The sequence below is a fragment of the Centroberyx gerrardi genome, chromosome 19 (genome assembly GCF_048128805.1).
Source record: "Centroberyx gerrardi isolate f3 chromosome 19, fCenGer3.hap1.cur.20231027, whole genome shotgun sequence".
Classification (NCBI taxonomy): domain Eukaryota; kingdom Metazoa; phylum Chordata; class Actinopteri; order Beryciformes; family Berycidae; genus Centroberyx; species Centroberyx gerrardi.
This window is the reverse complement of record NC_136015.1, coordinates 25,917,078-25,933,509: the sequence shown is the minus strand read 5'-3', so window position 1 is coordinate 25,933,509 and position 16,432 is coordinate 25,917,078. Positions and strand designations below refer to the sequence as shown.

Genomic DNA, 16,432 nt, shown 5'->3' with positions numbered 1-16,432 from the left:
ATTATCCATTAAAAATAACAGCTTTAATAAAGTAAGGTTAGTATCATGGGTTTATAAGGGATTTATTCATGGGTTGGTTCACAGAGACTCTAGAAATTAAGGGATTTTTCATGTCTTTTGTGCAGGTTTACAGGTTATTAATGAGTTATTAATGGAAAGTTCCTGTCTCCCTGAATTTTACATTAAATTAGAAAGTAAGGAGTCAAACATTAAGGGGAGTTTAAGGAGGTTTTGATGGGATCTCCTCCATTAATAACTCCCTTAACTAATTTTAAGGGGATTTTGCATGAATTAAGAGGTGAATTAAGGGTTTTTTAAGGGATTTACTGGTTCGTAGAGTGTGATGTAAAACAGGAAGGGAATGCAGGAAATTAGCAAAAACGCCAATCCTGCAATTGTTCGATTAAGAGAAAAAAAATAAAGGTGTAAACTAAACTTTAAAGGTGCCATGAGGATGATTTTTAAACATCAATATATCATTATCAAATTAATTGTGATTCCTTGGTATAATTACCTTGAACAAGTGACGGTGAAAGACGATGAAAAAGGTAGAAAATAAAAATAAACATTGTCCTACATATTATTCACAGCTGTGTGTATCACAGTCATTATAATTTACTTTACATCACTGAGTTTCAGATACTGCAGCTAAAAATTAAATTCCTCTTCCTCTAACCTCAGGCTTTCTCTTATCTACTCTGTTTATTTCAATCTCTTCTCTCCTTTCCCCTCTCCTCCATCAATCCTTTACCTCTCTCTCTGCTCTCTTCATCATTCACTCAGGGAAACAGATTTAATTTACCTTCCTCTTCCCGTGCTGCACATCCCTCGCTCCTCTCTGCTCGTCTTTTATCTCGTCTCCTGTCTCTCTCTCCGCATTAAGCTGATTGGCTGCAGCTGAAGCGTCTCGCTAATGGAAACTAGACTGAGTTGTTCCACACTCACAAAAATGAACATCGACCCTTTTAGGTAAAGAGGACGTTCAGGTGATGTAAGCCTCCCTCTGGCGGCCATCTTGGAGGTCAGCCCTGTGAACAGCTGACTGTGTTTCTGTCGTCTCAACAGACGGTTAATTTCTGTCTGTTTCTGACTGAACTGATCATTTCATCACTGATCCATCTGATTGATTTAGTGTTTAGATAATGTCAGCTTGTTAGCTAGCTAACCATAGTATCTGGTCAGCCAATGTCGGAACCCATCGTCTATCAGTCTGACGACGATTAGACTCTGGGGGCGACGGCCAATATTTCGTTTATAGAGATTAGCCGAAATGTCGTCTGGACCTAAAACACCTACAAAAAGTATCGATGTGGACGTCGTCTCTCAACTCCAACTCCATTCTCGCATCTCAAGTTGCTAATCAGACTGTAAACAATGACCGGCGCACGGAAGAGGAAGTCTTGGCCCGGATGTCCGCCGGCTACACCGGAAACCCCGAAATATTGGCCGTCGCCCCCAGAGTCTAATCGTCGTCAGACCGATAGACGATGGGTTCCGAGATTGCTGGTCAGCTAACCATCACTGTCTTGTTGTTAACACATCTGATTAGCACACTAGCTAACGTAGCTAGTAGCAGCTAGCGTTAGCATGTTCACATTAACATCAGTGTGTTTGCTGGCTAGTGGGTGGGGTCAATCCATAATATCCCTGAAACTCTTATCGGGGATATAATAATAATAATAATAATAATAATAGGGTTGGGGTTAGTTAGTTAGTAGTTTACATTTCCTAATTATTTTGCAATGCATGCTGTATAGATTTTTTAACATTTACTAGTTTTTCATCGTTTTTAAATTCCTTCACGGGGTCAAACCTAGCTTGAAATGAGCCGCTGTCCCGGCTCATAAAGACAGCCTAAATAAAAAGCCACGGATGTGACGGTGAAGTTTCAGAGGTGACATGTTGTTTGAGGGATTATTTCCTGGAGGAGACGTCTGTTTCTTCCTGAGGGCCACGTTCAAAAACTTGCACCGTTTTTGCTACCGTTTGACTCCGTTCGGGGTGATTCAGCATTTTAATTAGCAACGTACAAACGCCCATCACGTGGATGTGCGGTCGGCTCAGAGAATTCTTATCGGAGGACGCACTATTGTTTCCTTTTAAACTTCCTGTTTGCTAAGTTTTGGGGCGGTTGAACGCGCCCCAGGTGATTGACAGGAGGAAGCAGCACTGATATGAAACCACTCAGCTCAGCTCAATGAAATAAGGAGAAAACAGCAAGTTTGACAAACAAAATGTGTGTGTGTGTGTGGGTGTGGGTGGCGGGGGATACATGTGAGGAAGGTCGTTTATATGAGTGTGTGTGCATGTAACAGATAAGGGTGTGGTGCGTGTGAGTGCGCATGTGTGTACGGGACTGATAGCGGAGAAGGGATGTGCATGTGGATTTGTGTGTGTGTATGTGTGTATTTTAGGGAAAAATGTGTTTATGTGTGTGTGTGTGTTGTGTGTGTATTTGCACATGCACATATTAAAGACAAGCAACAGTGTTTATGTGTGAGTGAATGAGTGAGAGAGAGAGAGAGAGAGAGGGGGGATTAGTGTGATTGGTTATGAGTGGTATTGTGTAATTTTTTTTTTTTTTTATGTTTTTGTGCATGTTGACCTTTGAACTCGCCTCAAAGCCAAATGACTCAGCTTTAATGTTTTATTACAGACGATAACCAGACAGTTTAAATTTACAAGTCTAATTTCTGTTGAGTGTAATGTTGAGTGTCAGCAGTCAAGGCAGTCCTGCTTCAGATGAGAGCGCTCTCTCTAAAGTCCAAACCTCTCTCTGCGACCGCTCTGTTTCCAACTGTAACGGCAGAAGTCGCGTCTCTGACGACTTCCAAGGCCTTGCAGACTTTCAAGCCCTTTCAAAGACCTTTTGTTCGTTTTCAAGAGCTGCACTTCACAGCTCAAGTGCAGCGGCGGTCGATCGTGTGGTGAAGTGTCCTGTCGAGTGCAATTTAGTCTTATTTATGACTAAAAACAGACCTTTCGACAAGGTTTACTGAACGCAAAACCAGACATTGTAAAAGCCCTGAAGTATATTTTACAGCTTGAAGTTTGGGCTTAAATTAAAGTGACTTAAAGTGAGTGAGCAGGTAGGGGTTTGATGTCTTGCTCAAGGACACATAAGCAGTTGTGGGGTTTGAACCTGTGATCTTCAGGTTAAGGGACGATCTCTCTAACTCTGCTGCCAAAACCTTCTCTTTGACAGCATTGGATGAGTCTCTGAGTTCAGCTCTTCAGCTTCTGTAGCGATCACTAGCATCATGATAATTCATATTGAAGGGGCTTCCTCATATATTTATGGAAAGCCAAAAGGGTCACAATTCACCTCTCTTCCTTCCCTGTATTAACCAGAGACAGTATTATATATAGAGACAGTGCACTCTATCAGTTTTGAATGGGGAAAAAGTATGGTAATAGTACGGTAATATTGTAGTTTCACACACTCACACTCACAGTGTAAGAGGTGTGGAGATGTGAAAGGTCATAGTCAGCAGCAGTGCCCAGCGAGGGAATCAGCATGCAATTACTGCAAGAAAAAGGGACATTACGCAAAGGTATGTCGATCTAAGATGCTAAGTGAGGTGAAGATACTGGAGATATTGCATTCCTAGGCTCACTTACTGCTAATAGAGATGATGATCCGTGGATAACAATTAAAACGGACCACTGTGACACAGAATTCAAAATAGACTCAGGCGCAGATGTTACCGCCATACCAGGTGAGCTGTGCAGGCGAGCCCAGTTCAGGAAGCTGGAGAGAACATCCAGGGATTTGCGTGGGCTAGGAAAAACGTCTTCGATAGTAAGAGGAAAATTCACAGCTCACCTCCACAAAAACAACAAAGAGACAGTCCAGGGGAAATTTATGTCATCGGGGAGCTGGAGATACCACGACTGGGAAGGCCAGCACTCAGAGCCCCTCTTCCTCTCTTCACTTGACCACATCGTATCTCAGTGTGTCAGAAGCTCTTTCTGTCACGTTGTCCTTCTGTATCAGATTCCAGGGTTTCTGTCAGGCTCCTGCTGTACTGTCAGTCCTCATCTGAAAGGGACAGCACTCATAACAGAATACTGCTATCTTTGACCATAATGCATACACATCAAGATGAATCACATTTCACACTTGTTACATTTGATTACAATGATTATTTAACATAATTACAATGATTACTTTGATCAAATGATTATTATGATTTGATTACATGAAGCATAAACTAAGCATGGTTACCAATGCAGTGATTAATTCATTTTTATTAATGCTAGGATTGTATTATAATAGAAGAGTAACTTTTGAACCTTTGTACACCTTTTATAACCCCAGGTGGTCAGTCCTGTGGATTTATGATTAGCACAGCATTTATTGAACACATTTGAAGTGAACATGTATATAACATGTACATGTAGAGTATGAAGAGTCTCCTGTAAGGTGTGATTGGGATGGAAAGTAATAAATTAAGCTACAGATATCAGCATGAGATCCAGACCGGTCTTTACATGAGTAAAAAACAACTTTGTTCAGCAGCTGCTCCCTTTTGGCACATGTGCAGTATGGTAATATTAGACAGTTGTAGGCATGTGCAAGATGAATTCCTTCCTTCTTCATTATGTGATTCTGTCGGGCCTAAATAGATTTGAAAATCTCCCTGTTTCTGGATTCTCAAGGTCTGCAAGTGCGTTGTGGTTGTTGTTACTGTGCTTGTTGGGTAATCCCAGCACAGTGAATGGGAGAGACTGGAGATAGCTCCTCTATTGATCTCTAAGTCCTGCTGTTTTAGCACATGCTCAGTAGGATCTCTTAGTCAGCAGAATCTAGACATGATGACATCGCTGCTGAAATTACAGTCAGTAAATCTGAACACATTTCCCTCTTAACTTCATTCTTTATTGGTTTTAGATGCAAAGTTATCCAGCAGTAAATGAAAATAATCACAGTAGGTAAAATATTACAGTTCTAACAACATAATCAGCAATTTACATTTTACATTTTGAGAATTTAGCTGATTTTCTTATGCAGAGTGACTTACAATGAATGCAACAGTAGAGAAAGCTTCAGTTCCTAAATCACCAACATTACATGAAGTCTGAATCCAAAATGAAATCTCCACCTTTTAAATAAAGTGACAAAATGATTGATAGTGCAGAATTAAAATGATGGTACTTTTTAAAGGACACTAGATAACTACATTATAATTATATCATTATTATATGTAATAATACTTATTCATTTTAGTTTTTTTCCTTTTTGTTTCATATTTATGTTTCTTTCTTGTGTTGTATTTGCCTTTTTCAGCACTTTGAGATTTCCTTTAATGTTTTTATATTGTTTTTATATTTTTGTTGTTTGCTGTTGTTGTTACAGATGACATCCACATCACCATGACAGCTATCATCAGGACAACATGGGCACATGTTGATGACATCACAGATTAGAGAGTTGATTATATTCATTGACTGTCCTAGCAATAATTGATATATAATGTTTATATAATGAATCCTTAAAATGAGAAGTACAGACATGTACAGACCCCTTACAGACATGGATGGCTTGACATGACATCATCATCATCATCATCATCATCATCATCATCATCTCTAACTGTGCTGTTCCACTGTTACAGAGACCTTCACTGGTAAAATCTTCAGAGAGAGTTCATTCCTAGTGTGAATGTATGGAAACAGTCTGTCAGTGAAAGTGTGTGTGAAGGTGTGTATGTGTGTGTTAGTATCAGGATCAGAGAATGACAGCTTTCCTCTGTTCCAGTCCAGATGCAGTCTGATCCTCTGGAGCTTCTTCTTCACTGGGAGAACAGTGGCTGGATCTGATGTGGAGAGTGTTCTGTATTTACCATCATTGAACCATATTATCCATAATCCAGACCGTATGTTTCCCTTCCTCTGGGCAGACTCTGCTGCCACACCCAGGAACCACACTGTATTGTCTCCAACCTCAACATCCCAGCTGTGAGTTCCTGAGTTAAAGCCCTCAGATCCCAGGACAGTGCAGGAGGCAAACCTCTCTAAGTTTTCAGGAAGCTGCTGTCTCTCTCCCCATCTCACACTGGTCAGATCTTCAGACAGGATGAGGTTTGGATGGGCAGTGTTTGGGTCCAGAATCACAGGAGTGTAGGAGACCATCTCCTTCATCTTGTCCCAGACTGTGAAGCTCAGGTTGCCCAGGTGTTTGGCCTCGTCTATCAGAGCTCCTGAGACCAGCTGTGGATCCTCCAGCAGGGGGCGCTGGACTCTTTCCACTGTAGCCTTGTAGTTCTGCAGGAACGAGACGTCTTCAGCTCTCAGCTCCTTCTCTATGGCTCTGACTGTGTCTGAAAGAGCTGCTATCTCTCTGCTCAGACCCTCGATCTTCTCCTTCATCATCTGACTCTTCTGCTCCTCTTCCTCCCTCAGTGCAGCGATCCTGGCCTCCTCTTCCTCTTGTAGAAACTGGTGAAGCTTCTTAAACTCCTCCTTAATCTGCCTCTCTGTGCATCGGGCCTGGACCTTAATGTGTTCTGCTGTTTGATCACAGTTTCCTTTAACTTCATTAAAGAGCTCCAGTTTCTCCTTTAAGGGCTTCAGTGATTTCTGAAGTTCCTCCTTGTGATCCAGTGCAGCTTCATCGATGGGTCTGATTCTGTGGTCGGTGTGTGTTTTTGAATCCCGACAGACAAGACACACTGTCTGCTGATGGTCCAGACAGAAGAGCTTGAGTTTCTCAGAGTGCAGACTGCAGAGAAGCTCAGATCCTGCTGAAGCTCTCTGATCTCTCTCCAGTAAGAAAGCCTCACACAGGTTCTTTAACACCAAGTTACAAGGTGGTTCACTCTTTGAAGATCTTCTCTTACAAACTGGACACTCTTGTATTTGTTTCTCTGTCCACCAGCTCTGCAGACAGGCTTTACAGAAGCTGTGGCTACATGACAGGACGACAGGATCTTTAAAGATGTCATGGCAGACAGAACAGGAGAAATCCTCCTCTGATCTGGAAGACATTTTCTCTCTGAGTGAAGCTGAAAACAAACCAGACAGACCGCTCAAACAGGAAGTCAGTCAGTTGTGGCACCACTTCCTCCTCTAGAAAGTTCCCTGAAAGTTACTTTCACTTTGAGTTGTGTTTCTTCTAAAACTCACGTTCAGTGTGAGGAGTCAGCAGCAGGTTGAAGTGACAGTATTCCAGTATTCCCAGTATTCCCAGTATTCCCTCCTGTAGCTGTCCTCCCTCAGTGGAAGTCGTGGGTTTGGTCTGAAGGTGAATCTTATCTGTCTCTCGGTGTGTGTGTCTCTTCTCAGTGAGGAGTGAAGAATAATAAACTCCTTTCCTGGTTTGTCTCAGGTGAGTCAGGTAAGGGGCGGAGCTTTGTCAGTCCATTTCTCCTAAATGCTCAGCTGTTTACTGTAATAGAGCAGAGCTGAGTTTCATTCCACAGTGTTTCTCTCTCGTTGCTCTCTGGGTATTGTAGTCTGATAGAGGCTCCAGACAACTAGTGTTTGATTTGGATTTGAACCCAAAATGAGATTTCTAAGAAATTTGTAGATGATGTGAGAGATGAGATATATTCAATGAACAAACTGTAATGATAAATGCTCTTCCTTATTTTTTTAAAATTCTTTTTCAACAATGAATATACAGCATCTTGGAAATGAACTGCAAATTTGTATTTCTAAATCCAGAACACAACAATGATAATCCTGAGATCTTAATTCTTTAAAGGCATGTTGTCAAATCATTTCTGCTTTCTGAGATTGGCTCCACTGGATATTTTCAACTCACTGTGTGGTTTTCAGTAATATTTCTGATAATTTCAGTCTTAAATATGGTGCACCTCAAGGATCAGTTCTTTGGTCTTTATTATTTTGTCTATACTGCATTAATTTCCATTGCTATGCAGACGTCACCCAGTTGTATATTCTAGACAACACCTCCAGTCTCTTAAACTTAGAGGGTTGTTTAGCTGAGGTTAAAACTTGGATGTTTGACAACTTTCTACTTTTAAACCCACACAAAACCAAACTGTTAATTGTTGGACCAGCTAAACAGAAGCACCAGTTTTAAAAACCTTACAGTAAACCTTGATGGCTGTACTATATCGCAAGGGAAAACAGTAAGTCTGGGTGTAAATTATTATTTGTTTATTTCACATTGAGGCACACTGACTCAGCATTTTTCCATATCCGAAACAAAACGAAACAACAAATCCAACCAATTCTATCACTGGAGGACTCAGTAAGTTGTAGTAGTAGTAGTAGTTGTTTCAGCTGATGAACGACTGCCTGATGTCCAAATGTCTGCGGGCTAAATTTGACCCTACAAACAATCAAGAATCAATAAGGCAAGAATGTAATAAAAATGTCATAAATGCATAATAACATCCTCAGACTGATATTGTCAAATTTTATGATGTGACACCCCTTTTTATGATGTAATAATTGCCAGTTTAATGTAATAATGTAATTATCAGTGACAAGATCAGTTTTTACTACATTTTTGACCCATTTATAGGGATTTTTTATTACAATAATTACAATTACCAAGTTATTATTATTATAATGCAAAAGTTATCAGCTGCTACAGGGTTTTCCCCAACAGTATCTTTAGACTACGTTAATTTATTTACAATGGGACGGAAAAGAAGTTAGTCTCTAAATGATTTTGGGAAACCCAGCCCAAAACTGCAGGATAATCCACAATCTACTGTAGTTTAATTATATATGAGAAATGATCAGATATGAATCAGAATGTGTAGCGTTTTTAAACATCCATGTATTGTTGTCAAATGAATGTCGCAACCTGTTTACCATCTACCCAGCTAGCTTGTGGCTCATATCTAACACCATTTCTTTTCACCCTCTACACCTCGGACTTCTGCTTCCGCCTACAGAAGTTCTCTGACGACTCCTCCTGTCGGCCGCATCACGTGGGGACACTGAGGAGGAACACAGGGAGCTGGTGGAGAGCGACAACAACCACCTCCGGCTCAACATCAGGAAGACCAAGGAGCTGGTGGTGGACTTCAGAAGGAGCAGGAAGCCCCCCGAACCCCCGTCACCATCCAGGGGGAGGAGGTGGAGATGGTGAACTCCTGTCGGTTCCTAGGAGTGCAGCTCGACAACAAACCGGACCGGTCGGACACACCGAGGCTCTGCAGGAAAGGACAGAGCAGCTGTTCTTCCTGAGGAGACTCGGGTCCTTCAGCGTGAGCAACAGGCTGCTGCAGATGTTCTGCCGGTCTGTAGCAGCCAGTGCTCTGTTCTTAGCTGGGGTCAATTCAGCTAAACAGAATTGGAATTGAATTCAATGAAATTCTGTGAAATTTGTTTTGTTTTTTCCCACATATCTGAGATCCCACACAGTGTTATATATTATTAATACTGAAGATAATAAAATGTTAAAGGAACATGTAATGGTAATCCATACGTTATGATTGAATGTGTTTGATTTGTTGAACTCGACTCGTTCACACTGCAGGTTTTAGTGCTCAATTTCGATTTTTCGCACAGATCCGATTTTTTTGTCTCATATCTCAGTGATGGAACCTTTTTCATATCAAGGACCCTAACTTAGTCCACATTAGAGCCACAGACCACCATTTGATGAGATGCTGTCCCTCAGACCCAAATCTGAGAATATTTTTATTGTTAGATATGATTTTGTCCAGAATCCCATGACTGTCTGTAGTGAGAGATAACAGAGAAACTATGATCAGAACAATCATTCTTCTACATTCTCTAATTGTGTTAACTTCTTGTAATTAAATTAAATTAAATTAAATAATGCTGAAGTTTAACAATTCATCAGTTTGCTCAATAATAATAATAATAATAATAATAATAATAATAATACATTAGACTTGTATAGCGCTTTTCTAGGTACTCAAAGACGCTTCACATACAGGGTAAAATCATTTAATAGAAAATGTATAATAATAAAAAGAAATGAAAGACAAGAATAAAAGTAGGTTAAAAACTAGAGGAATCATGAGATGGAGGGAAGGGAGAGGAGGCTAACAGGTGAAAGCAAGCTTGAAGAGGTGGGTTTTGAGGGCCTGTTTGAAAGATGGTAGGGTCTTAGCCTGTCGGATGTGGATGGAGAGGGCGTTCCAGAGGGAGGGTGCAGCAACTGAAAAGGCCCTGTCACCCCAGGTCCGGAGCTTGGTCCTGGTGGTCTTTACAGTGGTTGCGTCCGCGGACCTGAGGCATCGGGTAGGGGTGTGGCAGGGGATGAGGTCGGAGAGGTATGGAGGGGCCAGGTTGTGTATGGCTTTGTAGGTGGTGAGTAGTATTTTAAAGTCAATCCTATATTGAACCGGGAGCCAGTGGAGGTCGTGAAGGACAGGGGTGATGTGATCTCGGCGGCGGGTGGAGGTGAGCATGCGGGCAGCGGGGTTCTGGACATATTGAAGTTTATTAAGGGTTTTGTTAGGTAAGCCGTAGAGGATGCTATTGCAGTAGTTGAGTCTGGAAGTTATGAGGGCATGGATAAGTGTTTCGGCAGCGGCAAAGGACAGGGAGGGCCGGAGGTGGGCAATGATTTTTTTCTTGAGGTTTGTTGAAACATAACTCTGTGTTTCTGTAAAGTATAAGCTAAAAACAAATCATGATCATAAAATTAGAAAATGTTGAAATAGCTTTTGAAACCGTACGCCTACTTGAAGCGACAAAATAAGACATTTGTCTACATTTTCAAATATTCACAAGTTGTCAACAATCATTTAAATGAAAATTGAAGATTAAAAAGCAATTTTGGAAAGTAGTAATGTTTTTCATTCATCTTTTCTAAAGGTCAAGTTGTTGACTTTTCACAGTATGTCTACAATGTGTAAAAACAAAAGTGTAGTCAAGCAGCTGTAAGTTAGACTCCATGGTTAAGGAGAGAAACAGAGAAAAGAAAGCTAACTGTAAGTGATGTAAGTCAACACACTGGATATTTATATCGACTTCTAAAATTCCGACACAGGAATTAAAGTCTTAATAAATTATATGATGTTTAAAATTTGTGCAGAAACTTACTTCCAACATCCAGTCTGGTTCCTCCACCAAAAGTCTCCCACAGTGATACAAACTCATTGAGCCGCCGTACAAAAACCTCTCACTCTAGAGAGACGCGGCTCTCTCACTTTGACAACAACAAACTCACCAAAATCGCTCTCATTTTGTAAAGCTTTAGCTAACTGATGTAATAACTAGATAAACTATCAAATTATGCGACAAAGTTCCAACATTAATAGTTTTTCATTTATTGTCTATTTTATCTTCTAGTGATACTGATTTCTCTAGCAGTAAACTAAAAAAAGACATGAGATATTGTTTAAAAAAACTTGTTTATAGACATCAAGCCAAATATACACATTAATTAGATAAATTGTTAATGAGAGTTTGTCAAATTGATTGATCCATTTAGAAACAGCATCATCAGAGTAATCCAAGTTCCTGTTGGAGTCAGTCAGAGCATTTTCATAGAGAGCCACTTTGCATCAGCAGCACCATGCTCCAGTACTCTGGGAGAGTTTATAGTCCTGAGAGTTGAACACTGGATGACTGACAGCTGTCCTTCATGACAACAGAAGCCACAGAAATCCTCCTCATCAAAACATGACTTTGATCTTCCTTCCTCATCTGGACTCTGCTGCTGCTTCACAGGTAAAGTCCAGAGAATCAAACTCCTCTCCTCTATGAACATCCGTCCCTCTGAAATGAAGCGGAGAAAACCATGACGGTGGTTTATGTTTTTGTCTCTGTATCCTCAGAGTCAAGAGGCCAGGTCACAGTGACTCAGCCTGGAGCAGTGAGGTCTGCTCCGGGAGGCTCCGTCACCATCAGCTGTCGAACCAGTCCGGCGGTTCGGGTGTGGAACAACTACCACCTTTTATCCTGGTACCAACAGAGAAATGGAGAAACTCCTAAACTTCTCATTTACTATGCTAATACTCGAGCATCAGGGATTCCAGCTCGTTTTACAGGCAGTGGATCAGGGACTGACTTCACTCTGACCATCAGTGGAGTCCAGGCTGAAGATGCAGCAGTTTACTACTGTCAGAGTCGCCACGATATCAACAGTCAGCTTCTGTTCACACAGTGATAAAGCGTCGTACAAAAACCTCCCTCAGTCAGACTGAACTGACTGCTGCAGCTGGAAGCTACTGCAGGAACTGATACAGTTCACTGAGGACACACACACACACACACACACACACACACACACACACACACACACACACACACACACACACACACACACACACACACTGTCTCTACCAGTTTTCCTTCTGAAGTTAAAACAGCCCACCTCCCACCTCAACAACCTGAAAGTTCCCCCAAATGAAGAGGACAGTTCCAGTGAAGAAGCCCAATCAGACCCATTAAAAGCACAACAACATCTAGCAAAGTAAGCTGTCCTGATGCCGACCCCCAAACCACTGCTGAATGATCCAAACAGCTTATCCACGCTGGTCCTGGAATATCTGGACTGTCAGGATCCAAACAGATCAGGAGGATCATTCAGTCAACTGGATCAGGAAGCCTTATTTAGATAGAGGAAAGTCAAGAGAGTCTTTTTCTTGAAGGAAGGGAATAGTTGGGTGAGCACATGTATCTGTTGTACACATACAGTCGATCACAATATTCTTCTAAATCGCCTTGTGAACTACATTGGTATCCGAGGCCCTGCACTTTCATGATTTAAGTTTTATATTTTCGATAGAATGCAGAATGTATCTGACCACAGCATCTTCTCTGAATGCTCCAATGTGAACTTTGATGTACCACAAGGTTCAGTTCTAGACCCATTGCTATTCTCTATTCACATGCTATGATATAAATGTTCACTGCTATGCTGACAAAACTCAAATCTATAATGACTGCAATCAATCCTTTGGCGAACCGGGAGCCAATGACGCCAGAACAGGGGAAATGTGGTCTCTCTTTTTGGTACCAGCGAGAAGCCTTGCGGCAGTGTTCTGGACCTGCTGTAGGCGGGACAGGGAAGACTGACTGATACCAGTATACAAGGAGTTACAATAGTTGAAGCGACAGGAAATGAATGCATGTAAAACTATTTCTAGGTCGTGAAAAGAAAGGAAGGACTTGACTTTGGAAATGGTTCTGACATTAAACTTCTTGATACTAAATGCCAACAAAAGATAGGTTAGTTGTAACAAAAAGATCTCGAGTCACTTTAAATTTGCGGGAGTCCCAAAGCTGAAAGCCTTGGCATTACATTTGATCCAATTCTCTCATTTGACTCACACATCAGAGATATCACAGGGATAGCCTTGATAGCCAATGAAATTTTTGTACATGCATTTGTTTCCTCGAGACCTGATTACTGTCATGTCTTTCTGGTCTGCCAAACTCCAGTGTTAAAACCCTTCTAGTTGTACAAAATGCTGCAACTACAATATTAACTAAATCTAGAGAATTCAATCACATTACACCCATTGCGACCTCTGCTTACTGGCTCCCGATTCAAGCCAGATCTGATTTCAAAGTATTTCCACTAATGTACAAATTGTTATATGGGCTTGTGCCGTCATATTTATCTGACATAATCCCTTACATACCTCCTCGTGTCCTCTGATCGCAGGACGCTGGTTACCGTCCCGATAATCAAGGAGAAATCAGCAGGCAGCAGACACATTTCCTACAGAGGTCCCTGTCTTTGGAGTCAACTTACTCTTGCCATTAGGGAAGCTAATTCTTTGGAAATCTTCTATCCAAACAAAAAACCTATCTATTTTCACTGTCATAAGACCAACCCTTGCCCTGTTTATTTTGGGACCGATACAGTCTCTTCTTAATTCATAATTACTTTAATTTAGACAGCATTAATATGTGAACAGGCTGTTGGGAATCCAGTTTAGGGCTACCTCTTGGTCTGTCTGCATCATTACACTCACTGTCTGCATGCTGTCTGCATGAAGGTGTACGCATTTGAACATTTCTGCTTAGAGTGTGTGGATCGTGCTTAGTTCACTTTATTAAGACCTTCTATTAATCTCATGTACATGAGGATCATTTAAATAGTCAATGCTCCCAGCACTGAGGGGGAAACACCATGATATGCTCAGGACAGCTACAGTTCACTGACTCTGTGTGTGTGTGCGTGTGTGTGTGTGTGTGTGTGTGTGTGTGTGTGTTTGCATATCGGTCCTGCCTCTCTGCTCTCCACCCGTTAAGAGGCCAGTGTTGATCAGTAGCTGTCCAGGCCTTTCAGAGCCACTGACATGCCGGCAGCACAATGATGATGTCACAGATTCTACTGCTGGGCACCCTGGGGCTCCTTGTTCAGGGTGAGACTCTCTTCTGAAAACTTTGCTTCAGGATGCAACCAGGTTTACCAGAATGATGTTCTGCTATGATGGAGAAACACTGAAACAACCAGCATTTACCTTCTTCCATCTATTCTCCATGTTAAAGAAATTCTACTCTTCTGTTTTGATATTGATCATCTTTCTCCAAGCTGTATTTGTCTCAATAACCCTTCTCCTCTTTTTCATATTTTCTAGATTTAACAGGAGAAGGCTGCTAATAGCACCATGAATTGCGTATCATTTGCACCCGCTATTTCCTCCGTCTCAAGGACTGATTCACAAAAGATATTGCGCTAATGATTTGCCAGCGCAAACACGGCCATAACCTGTTGCAGCTGAGTGCAATTTGCCCCTGTTTTGCGTCTGATTGCAATTATCAATGTGGCAAAGTATAAATGTTGCCTTACAGAAAAATGCATTTTTTAGACTGCGAGCTGCAAGTCCTGACGGACGAGGTGCAGAGGCATTCCTCAAAACCTCAGGCAAGAAATTTAACCGGGACTGCGAGAAACCATATTTGGGATTTAATATCCCAGTCTGTCAGTGCTGTTGGTGTTTCCAAACGCACCTTCAGACTGCAAAAGAAGATGGCATGATTTGAAGCGGAGAACAAAGGAGAATGTAGGGGAGCTTTATTCATTTATTTTTAATGACACAATTGCATCCTGTCACTGCATCCTTTGTTTGTCATTGCATCTCACTGCATCCCAAAATAAACTAGAAGGGCAATCGGAGAGCGCAGACCTCCGCCAAGGCCAATCCAGTCTTCTATGATATGCAAATGTGCAAGCGCAACCAATATACGGATCTGCTCCAAAATGTAATGGGTTCTTCCTTGGCCCATGCTACACCCTTCCACCAAGTTTCATGAAAATCGGGCCAGTAGTTTTTCCGTAATCCTGCAGACAGACAAACAAACACACAAACAAACGCACAGAAAAGATAACCTCCTTGGCGGAGGTAATACTGTAAATGAGTTTGAGCGGAGCTGTCCATGGTGCTGAATCTTTAGGCCAAAATAAAGCCCACTGTGCTGACTAGTGAGATCAGTGAAAATATTTTCAGAGTGAGAAATTGAGTTGTATTGATTGTTTGGTTGTACTGATTTATTTGCTTTTGTTTCTGAAACAATCTGTGTTAAAGTTCTATAGTAATAATAATAATAATGTCAAAATATTATTTACAGACTGTATTTACAGACAATTTTATTTTTTAGGTCACACAAAGGTGGAATTGTTGCAGAGACATTTGCAAGGTCAATTCAATTCAATTCTCAGTTAAATCAACAAGTGATATTCTCCTTCGAAATATCCGCTCGAGCACGCCTGGCATTACGATGCCTTCGCCTGCTACAATCACTGCTGCCATGATCACTGGAAAGTCTGGGCATGACACCCCTTATAATAATAATGCGCTTCAATTACCACCAACTCTCTGAAGACACTAATAATTTCACTCTAACTGCGTGTGGCAATTAGCGCCGACCTTTGTGAATTGGTCTGTTTTTGCAATGAGGCTCATTTGCATAGAAAGGGGCCAATTTTGCGCCAAATGTATGCATATTACCTAATTTAAATACATGCAAATAGCACAGGAGCACCGAGACGCTATTGCGTGGCAGCACAGTTAGCGATGCATTTCACCCTTTGCGAGTGCTTTGTGAATTACACGGTTTCTTTTTGTGTTATTTGCACAGGTTTAGCGTCAGCAAAAGCTGCGTAATCATTTTGTGAATTCGCCCCTCAGTCTGTTGTTCCAGGACAGACTGTCTCTATCAGATGTAAATCCAGTACAAGTATGGGTAACTACCTCAGCTGGTACCTTCAGAAACCTGGAGAAACTACTAAACTTCTGATTTATCAAGCTACAAACCGTCAGTCTGGGGTTTCAGATCGTTTTAGTGGGAGTGGATCTGGGACTGACTTCACTCTGACCATCAGTGGAGTCCAGACTGAAGATACAGGAGTTTACTACTGTCAGCAGAGTAACAGCTTCCCGTTCACACAGTGATACAACGTCGTACAAAAACCTCCCTCAGCTGGAGAGGAACTGATCTGACTCAACAGCTGCAGAGAAACTAAAACATCAATGGTTTGTCCAAAAAGACAGTTTATAGAATATAATAATTA

The 16,432-nt window shown here is 41.4% G+C and overlaps 2 protein-coding genes across 2 annotated transcripts in view; both read right to left on the bottom strand.

Moving 5' to 3' along the window:
• LOC144542874 (nuclear factor 7, ovary-like) overlaps positions 1–7,191 on the bottom strand; it is a 443,231-nt gene extending 436,040 nt beyond the window's left edge. Inside the window, exon 1 of the mRNA XM_078290262.1 lies at positions 7,095–7,191. The gene's annotated coding sequence lies outside the window, so the exon portion shown is untranslated. The remainder of the gene's footprint in view (positions 1–7,094) is intronic.
• On the bottom strand, positions 5,455–14,566 carry LOC144542881 (nuclear factor 7, ovary-like). Its single transcript, XM_078290279.1, has 2 exons — positions 14,551–14,566; positions 5,455–7,007 (listed from the first exon to the last, which is right to left on the bottom strand). Exon 2 carries the CDS (start codon positions 6,988–6,990, stop codon positions 5,593–5,595), a length of 1,398 nt encoding a protein of 465 aa, XP_078146405.1. The 5' UTR covers positions 6,991–7,007; positions 14,551–14,566; the 3' UTR covers positions 5,455–5,592.
• Positions 14,567–16,432: the final 1,866 nt, after the last annotated feature.

Excerpts from the sequence above, each read along its gene's own strand:
- LOC144542881 (XM_078290279.1), bottom strand. The coding sequence starts at position 6,990 with ATGTCTTCCAGATCAGAGGAGGATTTCTCCTGTTCTGTCTGCCATGAC.